This window comes from Hoplias malabaricus, chromosome 16 (genome assembly GCF_029633855.1).
Source record: "Hoplias malabaricus isolate fHopMal1 chromosome 16, fHopMal1.hap1, whole genome shotgun sequence".
Lineage (NCBI taxonomy): Eukaryota > Metazoa > Chordata > Actinopteri > Characiformes > Erythrinidae > Hoplias > Hoplias malabaricus.
In genome coordinates this window covers 24730168-24756419 of record NC_089815.1, presented here as the reverse complement: position 1 = coordinate 24756419, position 26252 = coordinate 24730168, and the positions used below count along the sequence as shown (strand labels likewise).

The window sequence follows — 26252 nt, the reverse complement described above, 5'->3', positions numbered from 1 at the left end:
TACAGATTTAATTCTGCATGCACTGCAGATGCAGAGGGTATTCCCTTACTTCCCTCTCTTACAATTTCACTTCACTACCACACCTTCCCTTTTCTTCCTTTTGCCAAACTTTACGCTGCTATCTCTGTAGAACCCGGGTTAGGGGAGGGTTTCCTGTGTATTTAGGTGCTTTTGGCATATGATGGTTTAATAGTCATTTTGTCGTCTCCGGAGACTGTTGAGAGGACGATGCAGAGAGCTGTGGGGTATGTACACTGATCACATTCATAAACCAATTTCCCAGACATGGCTTTTTAATTGAATACATATAGATACAGACTCTCAATAATGTGATGAATGGAATCTCAAATTTCACTATTATTCAGCTGGATTGCATTTTTTATATGATTCAGGATTATTTCATAAAATAAACTGAAAACACTTTGATGACTGGTGTAACGTTTATCTTGGCCTTAAATAATTGTAGTTAAATAATGTTAGCTGGAAAAACTTTGCGGGACTCAAGTTTGCGTTTGATTAAAATGCCATGCTCAACTACACAGCTGCCTACGTACGGCAGCTCACTAGACATTGGGACACAATCTTGATAAATGCAGTATAGTCACTATCCATTTTTCCTGTATTACAGGTCTTTGTAAAGTGCATTAAAGGTCAAAGGAATCAAACACAGTGGTCCTGGATGATATGATGGAGAGACTTTTGACTTTAGTGGAGCCAGTGGTGGTCATCCATAAGTTTGGCACCTCCTTTTTTGAAATGTCACTTACGCTGACTGTATACAATAGATCGCTGGAAAAAGCAGATGGCCAGGCTGACCAGGCCCAAGCTGCATCCTCTCGCTTCTTCCTCATTCACTCCATCGTCTCTGCGGTAGCAGCCATGTTATCCAACATCCTGCTGGGCCGCATAGTGGACCGCAGGGGACCTAAAGTGTTTCTAGTGGCCTCTCAGCTGGGCTCAGTCTTCGGCATGTGTTTCTTGCTAGTTTTCCAGTTTGTGAGATTACCTGTGGAGTTTCTCTTCCTGGGCTCTGTGGTGTTTGGGCTCTGTGGGGGGTCTCCAGCCTACTGGGCTGGTGTGGTGGCTTTAGCAGCTCTCAGCTCCAAACAGAAGCACCGCACTCTGAAGCTGAACATCGTGGATCTCTGTTATGGGATTGCAGGTAAGGGGCGACTATGACAACAATAACAGCATTATACTATGAGCCATTTTCAACAATGCTTGGCAAATCTTATACCGTTGGAAACCCTGTTAATTTCCTTTTTAAATGATGCCACATTTCTAATTAACATATAACGGGGGATGTCAAAGACAGGCTGCAAAAAGACAACACCACAAGAAGATAGTTTCCTCACCCTGTCAGCTTGGGCGTGCTGTTTGTGCCAGAGTGACCAACACAACCACGTTGGCTGACTTGCGATAAATGCTGGTTGAAAAATGGGATGCCATCCCACAGCAGTGTGTGACCCGGCTGGTGACCAGCGTGAGGAGGGGATGCCAGGCTGTTGTGGCTGTGTATGGTTCTTCCACACGCTACTGAGGCTCCTGTTTTAAATGAATAAATTGTTAAATTGCCAATACGTCTTGTTTCTTTAAACTTCAATCATCCAGTCAACCACACACCAAACGAGTCAATGGCAGAAGAAGCTGTTTGGCATTGACAGAGAAGATTTGGCAAATTTGTCATAGGTGCAACCCACATACACAGCTCTACTTCTCATCCCACAAATGCTTGTTCTGTATAAATGTGGCACCATTTAAAAGGGAAATTAATAGGCTTTCCATAGAACATATTTTTAAGGCTCTTTTATAACCCTTTGCATTGGGCATCGTGGCTCTTGTGTGTTTCAATGCGTCCTGTTCTATTAGTCTTTGTTCAGTTGACCTAATTGACCTGTGTTCTCTAATTGGCCTTTATTTCTAATCATGTAAGTAACATCCAGCTGTTCAAAAAATGCACAATTCCCATGCTACACTCAGGAAACTATCAATATATCACAATACTGATGACCTACATTTTGCATCTTTAATTGCAGGGGTGCTGGCAGGTCTTCTGTCTGGATATGTGTACCAGCTCGGCCAGAGAGGGGTGGTCTTGCTCGGTTTGGCCATTTCATTTGATGTGGTGTCACTCCTTTATTCCACCTTTCTCCTGTCCAGCTCGGGGCAAAACAACAATGAAGAAGAGCCGCTGCTGTCCCGGGCTGGGAGAACAGAGAGGACCGACAGGCTGGCAGTCCGTCTGCTGATGTTGGCCATGGTGCTGTTCATGCTGGGCATGATTGGGGCAGAGAATGTTCTGACACTGTACGTGCTGAAGCCTCCTTTGAGCTGGGACTCGGTGTGGGCGGGGTACGGCAGAGCAGCCACTGATGCCATGTACCTCACCAGTTTCTTGGGGGTCCTGGTGCTGTCCAGGGGAATGGGGGATTCAGCTCTCTCTCTTCTTGGCATCATCTCCAATTGCACTGGGATGGCCATCATGGCATTTACAGCTAAGAGCTGGGTTTACTTCATGGGTAAGTGACACTATGGGGCAGTTAATACTGTCATTGAAACACAAGGTTCCACAATTCATTTCAGTGCATTTAAATAGCTAAATAAATGTAGTGGATACACTATGGACCCAAGCTTAAAGTTCAGTTACGCCACTGAAAATGTATTCTTTACAGTTCCCTGCAGTCATTGGTAAAATCCTTTTATCCTCTTTTGTCACAAAGACATATTTAGAAGGTATTTCCAAAAATGTAATGAAACCCTAATGCCTTAAAAATTGCACCTAGTCACCCACGCCTTCATTATTGAATATTCAATTAATCACCTGTGAAGGACTAGTGCCCCCTCCAGGCTGTGTTCTCGCCTTGTCCCCACTGATTCTGGGTAGACTCCGGACCCACCGTGGCCCTGAACTAGATAAACTGGTTTTGTTGTTTTGTTGTTGAACGTGGTGTAATGCTTGGGCTCTTTTGGCCAGAACCCAGTTGAGAGCCTTGCCAGATAATGAGCAGGATCCCATAATGACAATACAATAAAGGACATCACTCCAATGAGCAACAGCATCTGTTCTTTCAAAACCACGTATCATCTCATGAAATAAATAGAAGTGACAACTGTGTTGAAATCAAAGCCATTGCGATCAAACTCTCAGCGCTTGTGTAACCTTTTGTATGAACATGTTTCTCAACCCCCAGCTCGAGGAATAATGATGTTTGCCTGTGTTCCCATGCCGACGCTGCGGGCCATGCTCTCCAAGGTTCTGGACGCACAGCAGTACGGTAACTGAGATGTCAAATAAGAAGCAGGATAATTCTGACAAGTGGGAAAACCCGTGTGTCTATATTTAGATGAAATAACTATTATCTATGTTTTGTAACAAGTAAACTTTTACTGATCATGAAAAGCATACTTCATGTGACCCCAAATATGAATAATTAATATTGTTTATGTATTATTTTCCCTCCAGTGGCTTTATATTCTTCATGGATTTTAAAAATAGTATAACACAGTAGTAAGGATGTAAATATTTAAATATTTAAAGGAGGGCTTGATTCCCGCTCCTGGTGACTGTCTTTGAGGAGTATGGTGTGTTCTCCCTGTGTCTGTGTGGGTTTCCTCCGGGTGACTGTCTGTGAGGAGTGTGGTGTGTTCTCCCTGTGTCTGTGTGGGTTTCCTCCGGGTGACTGTCTGTGAGGAGTGTGGTGTGTTCTCCCTGTGTCTGTGTGGGTTTCCTCCGGGTGACTGTCTGTGAGGAGTGTGGTGTGTTCTCCCTGTGTCTGTGTGGGTTTCATCCGGGTGACTGTCTGTGAGCAGTGTGGTGTGTTCTCCCTGTGTCTGCATGGGTTTCCTCCAGGTGACTGTCTGTGAGGAGTGTGGTGTGTTCTCCCTGTGTCTGCGTGGGTTTCCTCCGGGTGCTCCGGTTTCCTCCCACAGACTAAAAACACACGTTGCTAGGTGGATTGGCAACTCAAAAGTGTCTGTAGGTGTGAGTGTGTGAGTGAATGTGTGTTGCCCTGTGAAGGACTGGCGCCCCCTCCAGGGTGTATTTCCACCTTGCGCCCAATGATTCCAGGTAGGCTCTGGACCCACCGCGACCCTGAACCGGATAAGGCTTACAGATAATGAATGAATGAATGAATGAATATTTAAAGAACAATGCAATGATTCACATTTTTTGTCACCTTTAAATATATATATATATATATACTGTCAAACATAAATACAAAATATTACATTAAAGAAATCAAAATTGAAACATTCCTAGTCACTGCTTGGGACACATTTCTTCGAAGATGGGCCTGAATTCATTAGAATCCCAAAACCAAAATGCGGTTTCTCCACTTCTGCTTTGTGTTTTCATTCTTGCTGGATGAAATCTTTTCAGGACAAGTTCTGAAAGGCTTCCATCAACAGATGAGAAGCAGAAGGTGTGAGGTCACTCTGCTCTGTCTGTGTTTATTAGGCCGTATTTTTGGACGGCTTCAGTTGGCGCTCACTGTGACAGAGGTCCTCTCGACAGTGTTCTTCACCTCCGTTTACCCTCTCACTCTGAACTCCGACAGTGGCCTGTGCTTCCTCCTGTCCTGTGCCATCAGCTACCTCAGTGTCATCCCAGTCCTGTAAGTGTCTTCTCCTATACACTGCTGACCGGAAAACTCTCTCTTAAGAGGCTTGAATCCAGCTCTGCTTTTACTGATAAGCCTGTTCTAACTGTTCAGTCATAAAGCTGTGGTTGCTGTGGTTTCCCCTGCCACTGCTGCCAGCAAATACACTCTGAATCAGAGCCCTTACATGAACTCTAGGAATGATGAATTCAATAATGATGGTGATGGGAAGCAGTAATAAAAGAAGCTGGATTTCAGACGTTGAGAGATTCTATAGTCATTGTGAGAACTGAGCCCACTGTGTATTAACAGCTTTCAAATGCACAAGGACAGTATCAGTGTAAATGAATGAAATTATGACGTATGTTTACCCTATGTTTAAAAACTGCCATCTCTGACCAGGGATAAAGGAAGTCTAACAAACTATATCTATATTTAGAGCTTCTGCACATGAGCACAGTTCAAACCCATAACTGCAGGACCCTGGAGCTGTATGTGACAGCAGCGCTGCCTATTGCGCCACCTTGCTGCTCTGTAAAGTACTGCTTTAATTCTGTTGAATACCAGTTGTTAGGTGAAGAATATACAGTATTTCAGTGGGTTTTTTTCTGAAATCCCTGACTATGGTTATTAGTCACATAGCATCGTACAGGGACAATATTTAAAGCAACAGACACCCACAATACACAAGACAGGGTAAACTAGAGAATACTGAACATAAGGAAAATTAATAAAGACAAATTTCAATTAAATTCAAGCAGCAAACAGGGACACTTTCTTCATGATTACAGAGAACTGTGGTATTTCCATTACACTATCACTGCAATATCAGCTTTCACACCATATATGGGCCACTAATTACATTCCCTTTGTGTTTTTGTTTTTTTTCAGATACCTGAATTACAGGCAGAGGAGGGAAGAGTATCCCACCATATGAGAGTGTTGTGTACTACACAGACCAAACCTGCTCTGACACCAGAGGAGAGACAAACAGAGCACACTGGGGTGTAAAAATCCCATAATATATGTATTCAAACATCAATCTGAAGATGTTACAGGACTGTTACAGTTGTTTAGAACTTATTTTTAAAATATGCAACAGAGAATCCACTTTTTAAATAAATCTTTCAAGCTATATTTCAAACACGACAAATGATCATGCTGTTGGCTTGTTTTAATTTCTGTATTCCACTATTGTATTTAAGTTAATTCATCCATCCATCCATTATCTGTAAGCGCTTATCCAGTTCAGGGTCGCGGTGGGTCCAGAGCCTACCTGGAATCATTGGGCGCAAGGCAGGAATACACCCTGGAGGGGGCGCCAGTCCTTCACAGGGCAACACACACTCACACTCTCACACCTACGGACACTTTTGAGTCACCAATCTTAAGTTAATTCAGTATGTTTTTATCAATAATTATTAATTGTATAGAACAAATACAAGTATGCTCTGTGAAGGACTGGCGCCCCCTCCAGGGTGTGTTCCTGCCTTGCGCCCAATGATTCTGGGTGGGCTCCGGACCCACCGCGACCCTGAACTGGATAAGAGCTTACAGATAATGAATGAATGAATGACAAATACAATTAAAATAAAATTGCAGGAAAATATGAAAAGTATTACACGTTAAAATGTTTGGTAAAGTTTCATTATTGAAGGTAATAGTATGTGTGGATCAGACACAGCAGTGCTGCTAGAGTTGTAGAAGTCTTATCTGTTACTCTTTTGTAGCTGTAGTTTCTGTTTGTCATGCTCATCATCACTGGTCACAGCACGCACTTGACTGACAGCAGTGACAATGAGGGTTTTAAAAACTCCAGCAGCACTGACGTGTCTGATCCACTCATATCAGCGCAACAAACACTAACACCACCACCTCAGTGTGACTGCAGCACTGAGAATGACCCACCACCCAAATCATACCTGCTCTGTGGAGATTCTAATCAGCAAGAGATGAACTATTGTCTGTAATTGAGGAAATATATATATGACCCTGAGCAGGATAAAGGATGACTGAGCAGTAACAGGAAATACAGTGACGGTGACTGTCCTTCGGCAGAAGAGGGCAGCAGAGCAGCAGTCAGAAATGTTCTCATGAGAATCTGCCTCTGGAGTGTTGCAAGGTGGTCTGAGAAAAAAATGACTGTGTCAGAGAGTGCGGGATCTTTCCTAATGGAGGTGGTTTTGTTGTGTTCTAAGCTTGACCACTCAAGTTTCAGAACGTTTTCATTCTGCTGGTCTACAGAGGTGGCAGCTCTGACAGTTTCAGAGTCAAGGTCTGCCAGCCAGTTCACTAATCCTTGGCTGGTTTGTTTGATGCATCCGAAGGTTCAGGGCTAGAGTTCAGACTAACCTGCTCAAGTACAATTGATTTATCCCAGATTTTTAAATGACCACTTGATCCATAAAGACATGTGTATTCGTGACATGTGTAAAGTTCAGTTCTAGGCTTTGTTGTCAAGTGCACATCCCCTAGGACTAAAACTCTCCCAATGGATGGCCTGTGAGGCCTCTTTCACTTGCCCTTCCTATTCATGTTTTGCCTTCTTATAATATAGCATCAGGAAGGGCTGAAATCAAGGGCGTAGTATAAGCATAGACAGAGGTGACGTGTCCCCACCAATATCCAGTGATTATTGCATTGTCACTGTCACTGAGTCTCTGTAGCTACGTTTGTTTGTTAACAGCGGAATGAACGCGAGACTTACTCTGCAAGACTCAGGTGCATCGTGGGTAACACACGGGTGTCAAAATCAAGTGTGGATGGCAGCAAAAAAGAAGAAGGTGGACATGAGCTATTTTCCAAAGAAACGTGTAAGTCACTTAAAGTCAAGTGAAAGCTAATGAAATGAGTCCATCATAATAATGTTATTGAAAATGTATAATATAATCCTCTATATCTGTGAATGACATGATTTGGAAATTAACTGCACAACAAAGATCCATAGGTCCCTACCAATGGCAAGCGCAAATCTACGCCCTTGGCTGACATGATCACTTGTAGTCATGTCCATTTCACACTGGTAGCCAAACTTGTTGCTGTGGTCCATTTATATTTCTGACACGTGTTCCACATTCAGCAGACGTCAGAAAGTCAAATGTCTAACATCTGCAAATATACAACAATCATATATATGTAAAAATGCATAGATTAAAATACTGAATGTATATTTTGTTGGCAAGTTATTCAGATATATACATAACATATACATTATTTTCCAAGCATATTACCGTAGTAGCTCTTAATAATAACATCAACCTGCATGATTAAATTGTTTCCATATATAACCTTTTTCTCACATTACTTTCATTATTCTAATTATTAATCAAATTAACACATGTAGTGTTAATACATTAAGTGCCCTTAATATAGAAAAAGGGCGGCACGGTGGTGCAGCAGATAGTGTCGCAGTCACACAGCTCCAGGGACCTGGAGGTTGTGGGTTCGAGTCCCGCTCCGGGTGACTGTCTGTGAGGAGTTTGGTGTGTTCTCCCTGTGTCTGCGTGGGTTTCCTCCGGGTGACTGTCTGTGAGGAGTGTGGTGTGTTCTCCCCGCGTCTGCGTGGGTTTCCTCCGGGTGACTGTCTGTGAGGAGTGTGGTGTGTTCTCCCTGTGTCTGCGTGGATTTCCTCCGGGTGACTGTCTGTCTCTGGTTTCCTCCCACCGTCCAAAAACACACGTTGGTAGGTGGATTGGCGACTCAAAAGTGTCCGTAGGTGTGAATGTGTGAGTGTGTGTGTTGCCCTGTGAAGGACTGGCACCCCCTCCAGGGTGTATTCCCGCCAATGATTCCTGGTAGGCTCTGGACCCGCAGTTACAGATAATGAATGAATAATGTAGAAGACAGTTATATTGGAGTTTTTTAGGTTTTAACAGAATGTAGCATAGCATCATACAGCAAATACAGCTATATCAACAAAGTACAAAAGTGCGATGTCTGATAATTTTATTGTATAGATCAAGAGTGTATCTATGGGTGGGAATCATCCCCCTTTTCAAAGACTGAACAATAATTTGTATTTTCATTTATTTATTCATTCATTTGTCTTTTGTAGCTACTTCATCCAGATCAGATTAGCATCTTGTGTTGTTTGTCATTAGTGTTTAAATAAAGCATTTATGATTTTAAAACCTGTAATGATCATGTAAAGACTGAATGGAGACTTACATTAATTTACATCAGTCAGTAAAACCACCATATTGTTCTTTCTGCTTTAAGAAAAACTGTGTTACAATTTTGTAAACTTGAGCTTCTAAAAAGAAGCTGCATGATGGTGCAGCAGGTAGTATCACTGTCATAAAGCTCCAGCGGCCTGGGGTTGTGGGTTCAAGTCTGTTTGATGTGTTTTCCCCTTGTCTGTGTGGGTTTCCTCCCACTGTCTAAAAGCACATGTTGGTAAGTGGATTGGTGACATAAAAGTGTCTAAAGATGTGAATGTGTGTCACTCTGAGAAGGGCTGGCGGCCCCTCCAGGGTGTGTTCCCGCCTTGCACCCAGTAATTCTGGACCATTAATGGCCAATTAGGGAAATTGTATTGATTCATCAAATAAAAAGGGAGGTAGTTCCCCAGTAAAACCTGACCAGACCCTTCTACAAAAGTTGGATGCTGCAATTGTATTCACTAACCCTATCGTTTCAGTATTAAACTATGCAATCTGTAGTTGTGGGTGGCACGGTGGTGCAGCAGGTAGTGTCGCAGTCACACAGCTCCAGGGACCTGTAGGTTGTGGGTTGGAGTCCCGCTGCGGGTGACTGTCTGTCAGGAGTTGGTGTGTTCTCCCCGTGTCCGCGTGGGTTTCCTCCGGATGCTCCGGTTTCCTCCCACGGTCCAAAAACATGTTAGTAGGTGGAATGGTGACTTAAAAGTGTCCGTAGGTGTGTTTGTGTTGCCCTGTGAAGGACTGGCGCCCCCTCCAGGGTGTATTCCTACCTTGCACTCAATGATTCACGGTTACAGATAATGAATGAACTAGTAGTTGTTCAGTCAAAATGTCCACCCAAAGATGACGTCCTAGAAAGGTTTTTTGCGATTCCTCATATCGGCCACAAGATGTCACTCCAAATAAGCATACAATACCATTATAAATAATAAAAATACACTTCATGTAATTGCCTACCTGGAATCATTGGGTACAAGGTGCACCAGTCCATCACAGGGCATCACACACTCACACATTCACTCACACCTATGGACATGTTTTGAACAGTCAAATTCACTTAAACCCATGCAGACAGGTTGGTAGCTCACAAAACCCCCACAGGAAGTGACCAATGGTGGGTTTTGGCCACTGTGCCGTCCCAAAATATACATTTTATTACAGAATGTTTTATTTATACAACTACTTTTATCAAATAAAATACTACTATATAATAATTTGTGTTGTTAAAATAATGTCTGCTTGTTTTATTATAATTATGTATATTTTAGGCTGCTACCTGTATAAAACACTGCGAATATTTCTGAATATCATTATTAACTGATAATATTAATGGAGAAAAACAGATTGTTATTAAAGGTTTAACTCTCTGTCTATTTTTGACCTGTTATTTGGGTTCGGTTGTGGCCCATTGGACCTTGGCTGCCTTGGAGACAATGAGGCTCAGCTCCTCTCACAGCCTCTTAATCCATTATTTATCTTTAAGCAGGTGTGTAACCTGCGCCCACATGGAAAAGCAATTTCCTGAGTGTGAAACCTGCAATTATTGATGATGCTACCTGACTCCACAGGGCTTATTCTACAGTTCTGATTGGAGAGGAGTAAATAGGAGCATGGGAGAGCAGTATCTTTGTACACAAGTGTAACACGAAATAGTGGAAAAGGTGGCTGCTGAAGAAATTGCATTCTATGCTCATTTCTGATCATTATAAATCTGTTTATATTTGTTGCTTTTTTAAATTGAGAATCGACAAATTGTTCCATGAGTTGTCTCACGTCAGGTGTTTTAAAACAAATTCAAAGAGAATTCTCTGTGGTACAGACTTACTCATGCAATATTTATATGTCTGGATAGCCAGCAGTGTCTCTCTGAGCAGCACTGTTTAGGACACAGTAACCACCTGTTGCTGGAACCTGCTGTAGTATAGATGATACTTATTCTGTTGGCTTCAGACAACGAACACTTTACAGAAGTGTACAGGGCATGTTTCTGTGCAACCATGACTTCATGCTACAGAACTGAATAGCTACAGAATGTGTTGATGGAGAAAGGGAGGTATTTGAGACATAATTCTGAAGATGAACCGTCTGAAATGATTTTTAAAATGTTAGGTCTATAATCCTAAACATAATCAATATAACAAAAAACATTCTTAATATCAAAATGTTAAAAATTAAATGAAAAGAAAAAACATTTTTAACATTCAAGTATAAATAACCTTTTCTCTGAGCAACTGTGGAGAGCTTTATTAATCAATTTATTATATAAAAAAAAGACAAAAACAGAGAGGCAAGGTTTTGCTTCAGAAACAAACCTTGACCTTCAAGTGACTGCACTACTATATCGTAGTATATGCCTATTAAAAATTATAACATTAATGGAAGGCCTTCCGATCAAAATGACTCTCAAATTTCCCTTTCCAACAGTGGTAAGTGTTATTTACTTGGAAAATATTTGCCAGTGCTCTGGTTTCGTTTATCAGGGTGAAAAAATGTCAGTGTGTTCTGTTATTAAAAACAACAATCGTGTTCAGAGTCTCTTCCAGAAGTAAATATTTCATGTCCGATGAACAGACATATTTTCGACATGGATCAGTTGAACCGACTCATGAATCTAACCGAATTGAATCGACCGCCCGTGTTGTGAATGAGTTCTTTCTAAAATTCAAATAGTATTTATTAATAATTCAGCCACATATAATTACTTTTCTGTGTCCATTGCAGTCAAGATAAATTGACATCAGGCATTATACTGGGGCTGAAATATAAATTTAATTTTAAATAGTGACGTTTTACAGCATGTTTTAGCAACGGTTTTTCTTACATCATAAGAAACCAGGCCCTGGCAACTCCAGCAGGGGCTGTGTAGGAGTGAGGGAACATAAGAAATGGTACTAAGTATATTCACAAAAGGGTACTGAAAGAAATATAATATGTATATGGGTACGTAGCCTATAATTATTTTATGACATGTTAAATACAATATGGCAACATGTTTACGCTTTTTGAACGGCATATGTTTTTCTTGAAAATATCTTCTAACTGTATCATTCGGGTGGGTGTAAATGGGGTTTTATTGATTCAGTCGACGAAACCGTTGATTTAATCGGGTTTAAACTAGTTTCCTGGGTTTACCACAGTAAGAAGAACAGCTCTACGGATTCGGTTCGTTGAACGGAATCGAGCTCCTCATCACTTGGACGGCTTTTATCCAAAAGAGAAGGCCGCTCTTTTCTTTCATGTTAAGTCTTATCCAGTCAGGGCACAGCTCGTGTCCCCCCCGTGTTTTAGCCATATCCAATCACAGGAGAGTGTCGTGTCCGCCTCAGCGCGCGCCGCCATTTTGTGGCTGTATAAGAAAACTCGGGCGAGCGGCGAAGTTCCTGATCACAGCCGAAGTTCCTGTGTGTGCAATGGACGGGTGAGTGCCCCACGACGCGGTTCATCCTAAACTAATAATAAAGCCTGTGCGGTTATTATATCTACTTTTAAAGCTGCGCGTTTTTCTACTGAACAAATAACAGAGAAAATGTTTGTTGGTGGATTAGTTTTTAATTGAAGTAAGTCGCCGCTAGCGTGCACGCGCACTGTTTTGTTGCGATGGAAACGGGTAACGTTAACGTTAGTTTATTCACCCCGTTTTTTTCCCTTCAGAACTTTACTAATTATTAAGGTCGTGTTTTTATTCGCGCCGTTTTCTGTTTCGCTTGTTACTCCCCACTGTGAGCAAGCACCACGAGGCTGAAGTTGGTTTGATTGTTGAATTTTTAACTCCACCTTAAAAGGTGTAGTAGTTGCCGTCAGAACGGAACCGACTCAAAGTCCCGGGCCGCCTGTAGCACTTAAGGAGGAACTGAAAATTCGAGTATGAACCCAACAACTCTCAGCCACATAGAAACCAACTTTTCTTCACTGACTGCAGCCTAGTCGACTTGGCAAATGTTTTCCGGTGTGTTAGGCATGATTTCGATTTCGTAAACAATTCTTGCACTATTGTAACCCCCCCCTCCCCCCCAAATAAATCTAAGTTTGGATTACATAGAGGGTTTTTCAAGCTCGTAGCAACAAAGTTTAGTTGGTTTTCTGTTGTGGCATTGACATCTTTTTCTTTATGCAGCCGCCTAGAGACTGAATTGTATCCTATGGGATCGAGTTACGCAGAATTAGAGTAAGTCCACATGTTCTTACAGCTTGGATTCCGACCATGATCTGTACTGTAAAACTAAAAGATGAAATTAATTTAAAGTCATGTAACTAAGATGTTCAACAAGGACTAAAGTAAAAGCATTAAATGCTATGAAATTCATAAACTTAGTAAGTTGATTTAGTTATTTTTAAGGTTTCCCAGCTTTCTTTTTTTTCCCCTGTCCTTATTTTTCTTTATATTAAAATGTAAAATGTTTTCAGATTAGACATTATTCATGCTAAAATTAGTTTTCTGTGTTTGACAGCCAGGATATGTTCTTATTTATGATGTTTTGTGTTGAAGTATGGTGGTATTTGGCTGAAAGAGAATAATTTTGTGTTAATGACAATTAGTCTGATTAATCATTTTATGTTGAAATCGCAAGTTGACAAGGTACTACCTCTTGGTTGTAGAGCTTTTAGTTTTTAGAAAATTATTGCAATCAGAAAAAAAAAGATTCTATATTTTCCCCAAATTGTTCAGCTCTTCTCTGATCACCACATAACAGAAGCTAAGTGCTAGGGGTTGTCTAATAGAAATAAACATTTTGATCTCAGTCAGTTGAAAATGTTAACTTTCTCCATAAACTCGTTATTGTGCATGTTAAGATGTGTAACTAATCCCTAATCATAATATTGAACACAATTGGAACATAGCTGTTAACTATTTAGCTACATTCTATGTTTACACAAACACAGAAGAATGTTTCTTTTACACTATATTAGTTACCAAAGAACTGCCCGTGTTGGTCCTTTGATCCAGACGTCCCTAAAATATGGCAAAAGATTATTCATTTGCATTATGGCTATTGCATATTAACTCTAAGCTACACTTGACCTCCAAACACTGTGGTATTTATTTGCTTTTGCAGTTAATTATCTTTTGTTTAGAGTAGTCCATGAACGCTTTCTGTAATCCCTCAATGTTTTCAAGTTTGAAACACTTCTGCTGTTCCCCTGCAGTTGAACTAAATGATTAAGTTGGCTGACTGTGTTCTGCAAAAGGACCTGTTCGCCATTATGTTTCCTGTAAGGAGATCATGAGAAACAGGATGTGGGGGTTAATCTTCAACTAGTGCCTGGACCCAAATGCCACTCATATTTCTTGCATTCAGGGAGATCTGTGGGAAAGAAAGATGGGATGCAATGTAGACTGCGTAATGCACTCTGATTAACTGTAGTGGGAAAATGTTAACAACTTTCAGGGATTTTTTTTTTTACAAGGTTAATACTACCCTCAGGTCAAAATGAGTATTTTGTGTTGGCCTAACGTTCTGGCTAGATGTTCAGCATATTGTTGTTTTTTTATTATTATTATTTCTGGAGAAGTTTGTTAATTTTTCTTACACATTTGTGCTTGATTCCTGTCTCTCTAATGTTGTCATTTTTTCTACAGTGTGGTCCATGATATTGCAGTTGGTACAAAGGTATTTGCTATTTTTGCATACTTTTATTTAATTTTTTTTTATGTTGTAATTCCTTTAAACAGCTGTGGTTCATTCCTTCACACTTTCAGTTCCCCTGAACTCATGCTAACATTGCTTACTTGCTTGCTGAGGTGTATCTTGTAGTCTTCACCACTCCTGCCAAACCAACCTGACCTGTTTTGTTCTGAATAGAATAACGTCTTGGCTGGGATACTCTGGATTAACCAGATCAACACCTTTTTAACAGGCCTAATTACGCTGTTTTCGTCTTTTGCAGCCACCGCTGCCAAATAGAACATTGTTTCAAATTAGTAAATTCAAAGTGGACATGAAAGGAGGGCTTTTTTTTGTGTGAGTTAAATTTTTTAAAAATTAATTTATTCTTTTATAAACGTCTATTCAATATTTGTACCTGTACTGAAAACATTAAGCAAAAGGTTTTTTCTTGGAATCTGCCTCCAAATGTTACTGTGACATCTGCATTCCTCCCCAGTCTTTCACTAAAGATAATCATCTGTGGTATGTGGGTAGTAAGGGGGACCTACAACATTCAGAACAAAAGAGCAATTCACAAGCACTATTTAGACAGTGGACCTAGCCATTATGTTTCAGGCACTGTATGGTGTGTGTATAGTGACCTGAATATGTATTATTAATGTTATAGGACATATAAGAGAATAGCTTATTACTTTCTTTTTATAAACGACTTAAATGATGTCTTTTTTCAGGACATGTTTATCCATTGTGATCTCACTCTGCACTGAAGAACGTGATCATTTTTCACACATGAATTAAACGACTGGAACAGCGATTTATAATAATCAAACTTTTTTTTATTCTTTTGAGATTTTTTCCTGCTGAAATAATTTTCCAGGAAGTGATATGCCTGATGAAAGTTGTAGATGAAGAACAGTAGTATTCGGTGATCCCTTACGTAATGTGCGTTTTAATGGTTAATGAAACATTTAAATATCTTGCCAGTTTTCCTTCTGTGTGTTTTAGGGGTTCAATGTAATATTTGGATTTTCACTTCTAGAATAAAAACTCCATCAAGCTTCCATTATGCCACTTCATTGTTTGCCTTATGCTCAGTGAGTGGACCCATTTTTTTAAAGTATTCCTCAAAAAGGGGCTTGGGTGTTGACACGATGATATGAATGGAGCCTATTCATCACATGCAAATATGTTGCTTCTCCCCTCTGTATACACATGTTGCTCTTGTGTTTGTTCAGCGGTGCTGATTAGAGAGATGGTGATTGGGGGAAGTGCTAATGGTTCGTACTGGGGCTCACGCAGTACTCTGCCTTTTGTTACACTTTAATTTGGTTGTAAATCAGTTATGTAGCATATTGTGCACAAGGTGAAAATGGTGTTGTCCTGACATGTGGAGTTGAGGGGAAGATGCCTTGTATGGTGACCTGTGGTGGGGTTGGTAAATCTTTGACTAGCTTGAACAGTAGGCGAAATGTACACCTGGCCCTCAGAAGACAATCAACCTTGTGTATTCAGGCCAGAGAGCCCTGGGTTGGGTTTCATTCACCTGCAGCCACAGGCACGTCTCCATGGTGAACGAATGACAATCAGGGCTGCCCTGGTAACAGCCCCATTCTTGGCATGCATTGTTGGCGTCTCCTACCCTCCTCCCTTTCTCCACACCTTTCTAATCCCTTTTAACCTGGTTTCACTTCACTCCCCTGTCCCCACCCCAAGACAGTTGCAAATTCCATTCTTCAGTGCTCCTTTTGTCTTCATAAGTGTAGTTTTATCGTAGTAACTACACTGTGTACATGACAAATGTTTAATTTGAGTGCCTTCTAGAAAAGTTAGTTATTCTAGGATTTTGATTTTGGTGAAACTGGCTGTGGTTTCTGTAGACCGTCTTCTGTTGGTGTTTTTTTTTTTTGTTTTTTTTTTAAGACAAGGGATTGCAATAGCTTTGACTAAAACCAGCATGGTGTGGTGAAACAACGTTGTTCAGCTTGCATTATAGTTCTGTTTTTCCTTACCCCATTAGACCTTGGTGCCACCCTCCCCCTCTGCAGTGCTACATATGGTTTTAATTGAGTCCTGTGGCAGTGGAATTTTAAATGTGTGGTGGAGGATGCATGCATGTGGCCTGTCTGGCTCCAATAGGCTGCGGAATTGGGTGATTTGATTCCTCTGGTCACATGGTATGACTTGACAATGCCTGTGAAGTTTTTTGGAATAGTCCTGTTTTCCCCTCAAAATTGACCATAGCATAAAGACATAGCTACAGAAATGTGAGTTGTGCTGTTTTGTTTCCTCTTAGGTCTTCACATTTCATTTTTACATGGTTATCCATCTAGATCTAAGTATGCACAGCAGCATTTTTCTAATTCAGTCACATAAATCAAGTTGTACTGCAGTGTTTGGGGTCTTCCCCTTTGTGAGAGAACTGAGCAAATGTCAGTCTGCCCACTCATTCCTCCTGCCTGATGACCCAGAAACTTTTAGTATCCCCCCCACCCCCACCCACCATTTAAAACAAGTTCCTTCCTTGTTTCCTTGCTGGTGGGTTTGGGGAATGGTTGCTCTGTGACCACGCCCTTTGCACAGGAAAGCTGTGTGTTGTCACAATGCCCATTTCCTTTTACTTTTTTTTTTTTTTTTTTTCATACAACGTGTAATATAGCCCAAAGGTATCCTTATTTGGTATGCTGGCTGTCTCTTGTAGGATTGTGGCTGTTCAGCAGCTTCCTGAAGCTAAATGTTTCACCATGTCCGTTCTTGTTCCTGCAGCGTAAAAATTTGTCTACTTCATACACTTTTTCTTGCCTGCTCGTTCTTAAGTGACATGTTACAAAGTAATGAAATGGAGGAAAACGGGTGTGAAACTCGTCATTAAAGGCTGATTAGCAAGTTGCCTCATTACAAATACTTCTCCTTTTTTTGTTTTTAACAGAGAGGATCTGACGAGCTTTTCTCCTGTGTTTCCAACGGGCCGTATATCATGAGTTCAGCAGGTATATTATAGTCTTATTGAAACCTCTCCTCCATGTCACCTCTAAATGTGCATTGCATATCTGTTAACAAACTGACCTAATGATGTGTTCTCTATTACAGCTAATGGCAATGACAGCAAGAAGTTCAAAGGTGACATCAGAAGTCCTGGTGTACCATCTCGTGTCATACATGTACGCAAGCTCCCCAGTGACATCAATGAAGCTGAGGTCATCTCTCTAGGCCTTCCTTTTGGCAAAGTCACCAACCTGCTCATGCTGAAAGGAAAGAACCAGGTATTCTTATCATGCCTCAACCCCAGTAATAAGTGTTTGGAAAAATGCACAGGGATGCAAGGTACTGTCAGATTGATCAAGGCAGTTTTAAATATAGACAAGTAAATGAAGACAATCTGCACTTAGTGTGTCTCATAGTTCAGTCGCGAGGCTTAAAACAAAAGATATGTCTGAACTCACCACAGGTGACAGTAAGCAACAACGAACAGAAAAAACAGCTATCCCAGTTAGCTTCACACTCTTCTCAGACTGCAGCTGTGTTTTATGTAGCAGTGCTTTTTCTCCACCCTGTCTTGCATTGACCAGGAGAATGTCTGGTCTGGCTCATACATCACAGTTGTCTTTGTAAATTTTTAAAGACACTGCAAAGCAATTAAAATGTATAAAATATCTGCTCACAGATAGGTTAGCTTATGCTCTGAGGGCTTTAAGGAAAAGTATTTTCATTTGATCATACATGTTCCTTTTTTATTTTTTTCTCCTTGTCTCCTGTAGTGCATAATGAAACAGTTAATGTACTCTGGCTGGGATATGAGCTAAGCTATGTTTTGTTTCCTTAGGCATTCCTTGAGATGAACACAGAAGAAGCAGCCCAGACTATGGTCAGCTACTACTCCTCAGTCACACCAGTCATCAGAAATCATCCCATTTTTATGCAGTATTCCAACCACAAAGAGCTGAAAACAGACAATTCACCAAACCAAGTGGTATGTGCTTAGTGAAACCTTCCTGCTTTCTCATTTGCTTTTTTTTTTTTCCCCAGACATCTCTTTTCTAACATCATTTTAATGGGCAATTAAAGCTCAGACGTCATCTTGATGTTATCTCTCAGCAGTGTTTTAGCAATTTGTATTTCTGATCTTATGGCACAGTTTGCATTTGCGATAAATATTTTGCCGAATGAGTCATTTGTTAGGGACTTGTGCAGGCAGCTATCATTCTGAAACGTGTATCTCCTGAAGGTTGTTGGCGATTCGCTTTGTAGTGCAGCTGTAGCCATGATTACTCTCTCCCCAGCTGCTGTGGAACGTTAATATGAGCTGAAGGGCTTGTTTACTGCCTTGCATGTATCTTGTGGTTTTCTCTACTGCGCTGCCCAAAAGCCTGCCCTCCCTTTTTAAAACATAGTCTCTTTGGAGACCTCATGCATCGGCTGAGCAGCATTCCACAGCTGAGGCCTATCTACCTACTCATTCCATTGATGGAGTCGCTCAGTTTGTTCTTCTGTCTGGTTGTGTAATCAGCTTGAATAAACACTCAGTTTCATGCCAAAAGAAATTTTACCACTTTCTTTGACAGCCATGTTAATTTTCTTTTTAAATGTTTTTGATCAAATCTCCACTTCTTTGTACCTCTACTGGGTTCCTCTTTATTATTTGTGTGGCTGAGCTTGGCTGTTCATGCTGCCTCTGTGCAATTTGGAATATTGTTTGCTTTATTGCTACTTTGACCGTTACTTCCTGTTTTTTGTTTGTAATGGCAGAGAGCGCAGGCAGCATTGCAGGCTGTGAATGCGGTCCAGACAGGCAGCATGTCTATCGCAGGTGTGGACCCCTCTGGTGTGACTGGCCCCAGCCCTGTCCTCAGAGTCATTGTGGAAAATCTTTTCTACCCTGTTACTCTGGACGTCCTGCACCAGGTATTTTACCCATTCTGTTTCTTCTTTCACGAGCTTTACCGTTTGGATTCAGCATCATGGTACTGACTGCTTGTTTGCGTCCTTCATGATGTTTGCTGTCTTCAACAGATCTTTTCCAAGTTTGGCACAGTGTTGAAGGTAATTACCTTCACCAAGAACAATCAGTTCCAGTCTCTTCTACAGTTTGCTGATGGCCTTACTGCTCAGCATGCAAAGCTGGTAAGTGGCGCCATCTTGAGGTCACTTATAAGAGTTTGTGTAATGTTATAAAGCTTTAGAATATTAATGTTATGGGAATGAATATTTGTACTTGTTTTACTGTTTTTAAACATGCTATTGATTCTCTAGTTACATTCATACTGCCAGGTACAAAGAGTAGACAGATTTATGGGCATGTATATTAATATTACGTTCTAATTGGCTGCTCTTTCACTTCATTGAGTCATGTTGGGATGCTGCTGTATAAGCTTAGAATAGTTTCTCTATTGCAGCTAATTGAATAAGTAACCAGACACAATCATATTCACTAGTTTCAAACAAATTGTGTGCATTGAACACTTCCTGTAGCTTTCCTGAACGAGAGAACCAAATCTAGAATGGTTAAATATTGCCAGTCATAACTTCTGAAACTGCCTTTTGAATGAAACCGCATGAGCATTTTTGGGAAATGTATTCATTTTCTAAGACACACAACGTATTGCTTTTAAAATTCTTGTATTGGTACTGTGTGTTTCTTTTGTTGTAACTTGTAAGTACTTGTTTTTAAAGTGTGTGTGTATCTTTCTAAGCTGATATTGTCTATACCCAGGCACTAGATGGACAGAACATCTACAACGCCTGCTGTACTCTGCGCATCAGCTTTTCCAAGCTGACAAGTTTGAACGTTAAGTACAACAATGACAAGAGTCGGGACTACACACGACCTGATCTACCAACAGGGGACAGCCAGCCTGCTCTTGAACATCATGCAATGGCTGCGTTTGGTAAAGCATAGCTAGCACCTGGTCTTTTTATTACGCATTTTAAACTAAGTAACATTTCTTGCATATTAATGCAGAAATGTGTTTTTTTTTCTCTGTAGCTACTCCTGGAATCATCTCTGCTTCCCCATATGCTGGCGCTCACGCTTTCCCTCCAGCCTTTGCTATTCAGCAGGCAGCAGGTTTGTACAAAATATTCACTGCACCTTTCTTTTTACAATGTAAAGTAATTGTAGTAATCTTGGTTTTGGCTGGACTTTTGTTTCCTCCTTTTCCTCTCTCTCAGGGTTGGCTATGCCTGGTGTTCCTGGAGCTCTGGCCTCACTGGCCATCCCTGGTGCTGCAGCAGCTGCAGCAGCAGCAGGCAGACTGGGCTTCCCCAGCCTTTCTGGTGGACACTGTGTTATGCTAGTCAGCAATCTTAACCCTGAGGTTAGTAGACTGAAGCTTTCCCATATACAACTGCATCACGTGGCTTAAAGACAGTTAGGATTGCTAAGTTGACATTGATATTGTTCTATTAAAGGTCTGTTTATTTATTTAAAAGCAGGTTTGTTCCAAGTTTAAGGATAATACTGATCTAACCCTCAAACTGTGTAGGATATGTATTTCAGGGCTGAATTATTGTCTCAGTTTGTTTTACAGAAAGGTCTACCCCACAAAGAATGATGTAACTTGAATATTGAAATTCATTTTTGGGAAGGTTTAAGTCAGTTAACATAAGCTTTGCCAACTATTTATTTATTACTTTTTTTTCTCCTTGATATTCAACCCTTCTTTTTGCTTAGCTTTAGTTTGTAATCTCTCTTTCTAACATTTCAAGTTAATTTAAGCTTCCTGTGTATTTGTCAGCTGGCCTTTTTTAAAAGGAAAATCTAGATCGTATTCACAAGTTCATTGTCTAGTAGCGCTCTGAAAACTGCACCAACCTGCTTTTCTAACAGAGGGGCAGCAAGGTGCTGTGAAGTACCTGGATCTGGTTTTCATTTATAGTTCTCATAATTTTCTCTGGCTCAAGATGAGTGTTATTAAAGCATAAACAATGTTACATTCATACAGTGAACTTGAAAATGGCATATTCTTTTAAAAGGGCTCCAGCTGTTAGGCATACCTTTCGTTTATGAGGAATTAATTGCTTTTATCTTTAATTTTATGAAAAACAGCTTTCTTCTATTGAATAATTTTCTTTTGAAAGTTAACTTGACCACTATTGTATTTCCGTATGTATACTGACCTTTGTTTTTTACCTCCTTTTCTCTCCCTCCCCTTCCCCTTTTCTTATTTTTTGTTTTTGTTTTAAAAACATGTCCTGCTGCACGCACATGTCCACTACCATCTTATTTATTTATTTTTTACACTGTCATTAAAACTGGCACATGTCCCCACACACACATTCAACCCACATGTACACCGTCCCCTCCTTTTTTTTTTCCTGCTCCCAATCCATTAACCATCTTCATGATCCAACCACCGTTTTTCGCCATTTCCCGTGGAACTGCCTCCTCGCTGTGGATATGTTGAACCTCCATTCTGCCTCCGATCTTTACCTGTCCCCTTCTCCCTCCGCTGCCTTCCTCTGCTGTCCTCTAAAGAGAGTTACGCCCCAATGCCTCTTTATTCTTTTCGGTATGTTATCCTTAGCATCTTTTGTTATCACTTGTTTGTTCTGTTCTTTTCTAATTTCTTCCCTCACAAGGCAGTTTGTTCCTAAAACATGAGTGCTTCTTTGGTTTCTGCTGTTTTTGTGTGTTGAGATACTCCAAAAAGCTGCAGCACTCTCGAAAACACTTGCTTAAGGGGCTGTTAGAATATTCTGAACATTCAAATCTGAATGAGATGCTGTATCTTTTTGTGCTTTTATTAGAAAGCATTTACTGTTTTTAAGACGCATGCTTTTGAAATTTAGTTTGTTTATGCATGTCTTTTATTTATTTATTTTTTTAGGGACGCTTTTTAAACTTTGGTTAATAGTCAAGACTCCTGTCATAATTTTTGTAGTAACAGCTTTATTTTTTTCGCCCAATCTTTTTACTGCTGAGTTTCACTTTCTCAAGACCGTTTATACATTTAAGGAGGGACATACGGACCTACATTCCTTTTTCCACCGATCTGTGAAAATGCAGTGTGTTCCCTTCCTCTGTCCTCTCAGCTAGAAACATTTTCGCCTTGCCCATGATCTTAAAAACTACTTTTTCTTAAACTTGACCCTAGATCATGAAATCCCTGATTTTCTGCCAATAGCTGGCATAGGATAGTTGAGCTCTGTTGAGGTGTTCTGATTTCAGTGAAGCTCTTGCACTATATAAGGATAATGCCGCTGCACTCGTTTGAAGGAGTGTCTTGATTGTGATCTGAAGTTTGTAGGGTTCAGGTTGTTATTACAGTTGTTATAAAGAAGCTTGTAGACTTGCCTGACTCACCAGCTCTTTCACCTGCTGTCTAGGTGTATATGGTGATGTGATTAGAGTGAAGATTATGTTCAACAAAAAGGAGAATGCTCTGATTCAGATGTCTGATGGGACTCAGGCACAGCTGGGTAATTTGAAGTTTAATATTTTATTAACATTTCTAAATCAGCACATTTGTTTATTTTGATATTGTTTATTTATTCTGACTTAGCCATGAGCCATTTGAATGGACAGAAGTTGTATGGCAGAGCACTGCGCATTACGTTGTCCAAACATACAACTGTTCAGCTGCCGCGTGAGGGACATGAGGACCAGGGGCTTACTAAGGATTATAGTAACTCTCCCCTTCATCGCTTTAAGAAGCCTGGCTCCAAAAACTACTCAAACATCTTCCCTCCGTCATCAACCCTGCACCTTTCCAACATCCCGTAAGCAACAAATGAGTTGAATATTTCTTGTCTCTTCCCTTTTGCAGTACATGGCGTGTATGTAACTTGTGCTGTGTGCTTTTTTTATTTGTTTAATAGTCCTTCAGTTGTTGAGGAAGATCTCAAGATGCTGTTTTCCAGCTCTGGTGCCATTGTCAAGAACTTTAAGTTCTTTCAGTAAGTGATTTTTTTTTTATTTTTTATATACAAACATGTGGTGTTCTCTTGTCTTTTTTGTCAAATATCATGACGCTAACGTATTTTTACCTCTCAGGAAAGACCACAAGATGGCCCTGATTCAGATGGGTTCAGTGGAGGAAGCAATCGAATCACTCATCGAGTTCCACAACCATGACCTTGGCGAGAACCACCATCTTAGGGTGTCCTTCTCCAAATCTACCATTTGAGAGAAGGAAACAAAGACTGATTTAGACTGGAATGACCAGTCACAGACAAACATTAAAGTTGAGATGACTTCAGTTTCACAGAAGCCTCAACCACTAAACACACTTCCAGCATTCCACTCTTGTATTTATGAAGTATATCTAGTGGTTCATCATAATGTAAACATTTTTATTGCTTTTTAAATCTGTGAGGACTATCACCTATCTATATTTACTCCTCTTAATTAGCCTTTTTGAGCCTTAAATCTTTCTCAACAGTTTTTTAATTATTATTTTCCCCCAAACTTGCATTGAGGACTTCCCTCTGGAGGCTTTTATTCCTTTTAAAGTCCTGCTCAGCGTTTCCAGAGGTACTACTTGTGCCTTACCATTTTTTAAAAAATCTTTCTACTCTGCGAGACCATAAATGACCATTTTCAATTTGTGATGTGGAAACCAAGGTTTGTGAAACTTAGTTTACAAAACAAATTATGTACATGACTTCTGTGTACGTTTAGTATATGGTTATCGTTTTTTCTACAGCCTCAGGGCTTTCAGTCTCTTTATCTGATGTGTAAATGCATATTGTGTGTCTGCCCAGGCCTCTCTGCTCTGTGTTGAACAGCATTTGACTCATACTGTATCTATAGATATAGAATGTTTACATATGTCTTTAATTTAAAGCAATCATTTGTGTGCAGATCTGATATTGTAAGTGTATTGGTTTTGATACTGTTGGCCATTGCATGTTGGCCACTGGTCAGTAGATCCTGTAATACTACTGTGCCTATGCTACTTTTCTGTACCTCATATAGATCTTAAGTATTGGCCTTCATGTATCATGTTTTATACCTGTTCTGTTGTAATGCCCCAGTATGTTTTTATGTACTCGTGTAGCTTTTTATATGTACACTACAGCTTGAAACCAAAGGCTCTGTTCAGCTTGCATTGATAAGGAGACAAACATTCCTCCCACATGTACTTTCAGTGGGCTGGCTTAATTTGTTTTGTTTTTTTAATGGCTTTTATTGGGAGGGGCATATATTTGTACCTTGGGGTCTCTCAAATGTTTTCTAGGCACCACGGTGTATTGTTGAGTTTAAACGTTTTCCGTTTTTTGCCTTAAAAGTCTCTGGGCTAAATATTGTACCTGTTCCTAGCTGTCATTCAGCTATCCAGAATGTCACATGATGAAATACCATATAGATGCATGTTAACTTTTGTTTAATCAAAAAAAAAAAAAAAGAATTCAGTAATGCATTTTGTTTCCTGTATGCAAATATTTTCAGTCTTGCAGGTTTTGTCTTTGCGTGGGACCAATGGGGTGAGATAAATGAAAGACCTTTTTTTTTTTTTTTAATTCCATACCAAGAATCTTTGCAACTTGATGCTTTTCATAAGCAAAATGGTTAAAGCTTAATGTGCTGTTGAACATTTTATATACTGATCTTTTGAAAATGGCAGGACTAAGTCTTATGCACCCTTGCACAGCATTGGAACAACCTCAGTACACATCATCTGCCTTTTACTGATTGAATGATTTCCTTTCCTTAAAGTGGATAGATGAGGTGTAGATATTATTTTTGTACCACAATATTAAAAAGCAATAGGTTTTTATATCTTAAAGCAGATGTATATTTTGATTACAGCTGTGGACCATAAGAATTTAGAAAAAGAAAAGTTGAATTTAAGAGAAAGTAGGGTTATGCTGTTTTCAAAATTCTTTAACATTCCTTGATATGGAGAGTGTAATTTCTATGTTTGTGTTATACCTTAATTAAATAATTGTTTACTCAAGATGTGTATTTTTTATTTCATTTGTTAAAATAATAAAACAGTTTAGAAGCCCAGGTATTATCACATCATCTCAGGCACAAACCATTGGTGGATTGCTTTGTTTTTTTGTGGCGGAACAATCTTAACCCACCGCTGTCCTACACACGCTATCTTATCAGTGTCACTGATGTGTTTATAATGACCAAACGCAGCTAATAGAAAACTAGTAACAGACTCCTGGTACGTTTATTTATTAATCTGATTACTGTTTGTGCCCAAATTCAAATAATTATACAAAAATAAATGTACTATATTGTCTGTGAGGAGTTGGTGTGTTCTCCCTGTGTCTGCGTGGGTTTCCTCCCACAGTCCAAAAACACACGTTGGTAGATGGATTGGTGACTCAAAATTGTCTGTGGGTGTGAGTGAATATGTGTGTGTTTCTGTGTTGCCCTGTGAAGGACTGGCGCCCCCTCCAGGGTGTATTCCCGCCTTGCACCCAATGATTCCAGGTAGGCTCTGGACCCACCGCGACCCTGAATTGGATAAGGGTTACAGATAATGAATTAAATGTACTATATAGCCTTTTTAAACTACTTTGCTGATACCATTTAAGGTGGAGTGGAAAATCTATTGTCTCGCCTAAAAATACATAAAAGTACACTTAATTTTCCTTTGTACTACTCAATTTTTGCCTCTTAGCACAAGTTTGAAGGAAGTATGAAACTGAAGTAGACCAAGGTTTCTTAATCTGATTGAGAAAGGCTCATTTGGAGGCTGTTAAGCATCCTATGCAGTTTATAATGGCTACCATTTTTACAATAAAAAAAACTTATTTGATAAATATAATCACAGCAGGCAGTGGTGTAACAGACCCAGGGCCCTGGGATCCTGGGGACCTGGTTTTGATCCCTCACATGGATTGACTATGTAAAACAACCTCCAGGCCTGAGTGTGAGTAACTGGGGGAGTGTGTGAAAATGCCAACAGTTGTGAGTGAATGTGAAAGAC

At 40.2% G+C, this 26252-nt stretch overlaps 2 protein-coding genes across 2 annotated transcripts; both read left to right on the top strand.

Annotated features, from left to right (window-relative positions):
* Positions 1–218: 218 nt before the first annotated feature.
* On the top strand, positions 219–5600 carry si:ch211-262i1.4 (solute carrier family 46 member 2). The gene is made up of 6 exons (XM_066646895.1): positions 219–245; positions 629–1162; positions 2037–2519; positions 3192–3275; positions 4460–4616; positions 5493–5600. The coding sequence occupies exons 2-6, from the start codon at positions 685–687 to the stop codon at positions 5536–5538; spliced, it is 1248 nt and encodes a 415-aa protein (XP_066502992.1). The 5' UTR covers positions 219–245; positions 629–684; the 3' UTR covers positions 5539–5600.
* A 6514-nt stretch (positions 5601–12114) lies between these two features.
* ptbp1b (polypyrimidine tract binding protein 1b) lies at positions 12115–25467 on the top strand. The gene is made up of 16 exons (XM_066647274.1): positions 12115–12179; positions 12876–12926; positions 14340–14370; positions 17294–17354; positions 17455–17627; positions 18188–18334; positions 19111–19266; positions 19375–19485; positions 20075–20249; positions 20348–20428; positions 20533–20678; positions 21839–21872; positions 22690–22782; positions 22866–23082; positions 23182–23259; positions 23357–25467. The coding sequence occupies exons 1-16, from the start codon at positions 12172–12174 to the stop codon at positions 23487–23489; spliced, it is 1695 nt and encodes a 564-aa protein (XP_066503371.1). The 5' UTR covers positions 12115–12171; the 3' UTR covers positions 23490–25467.
* The last annotated feature ends 785 nt before the right edge of the window (positions 25468–26252 follow it).

Bases quoted from the DNA above. Each gene is read 5' to 3' on its own strand.
- ptbp1b (XM_066647274.1), top strand. The intron at 19,486-20,074 runs GTAAGTGGCGCC...GTCTATACCCAG, and splicing joins CTGCTCAGCATGCAAAGCTG to GCACTAGATGGACAGAACAT. The intron at 20,679-21,838 runs GTTAGTAGACTG...TGTCCTCTAAAG, and splicing joins TCAGCAATCTTAACCCTGAG to AGAGTTACGCCCCAATGCCT.
- si:ch211-262i1.4 (XM_066646895.1), top strand. From the start codon at position 685: ATGATGGAGAGACTTTTGACTTTAGTGGAGCCAGTGGTGGTCATCCAT. The intron at 1,163-2,036 runs GTAAGGGGCGAC...CTTTAATTGCAG, and splicing joins TCTCTGTTATGGGATTGCAG to GGGTGCTGGCAGGTCTTCTG. The intron at 4,617-5,492 runs GTAAGTGTCTTC...GTTTTTTTTCAG, and splicing joins CTCAGTGTCATCCCAGTCCT to ATACCTGAATTACAGGCAGA.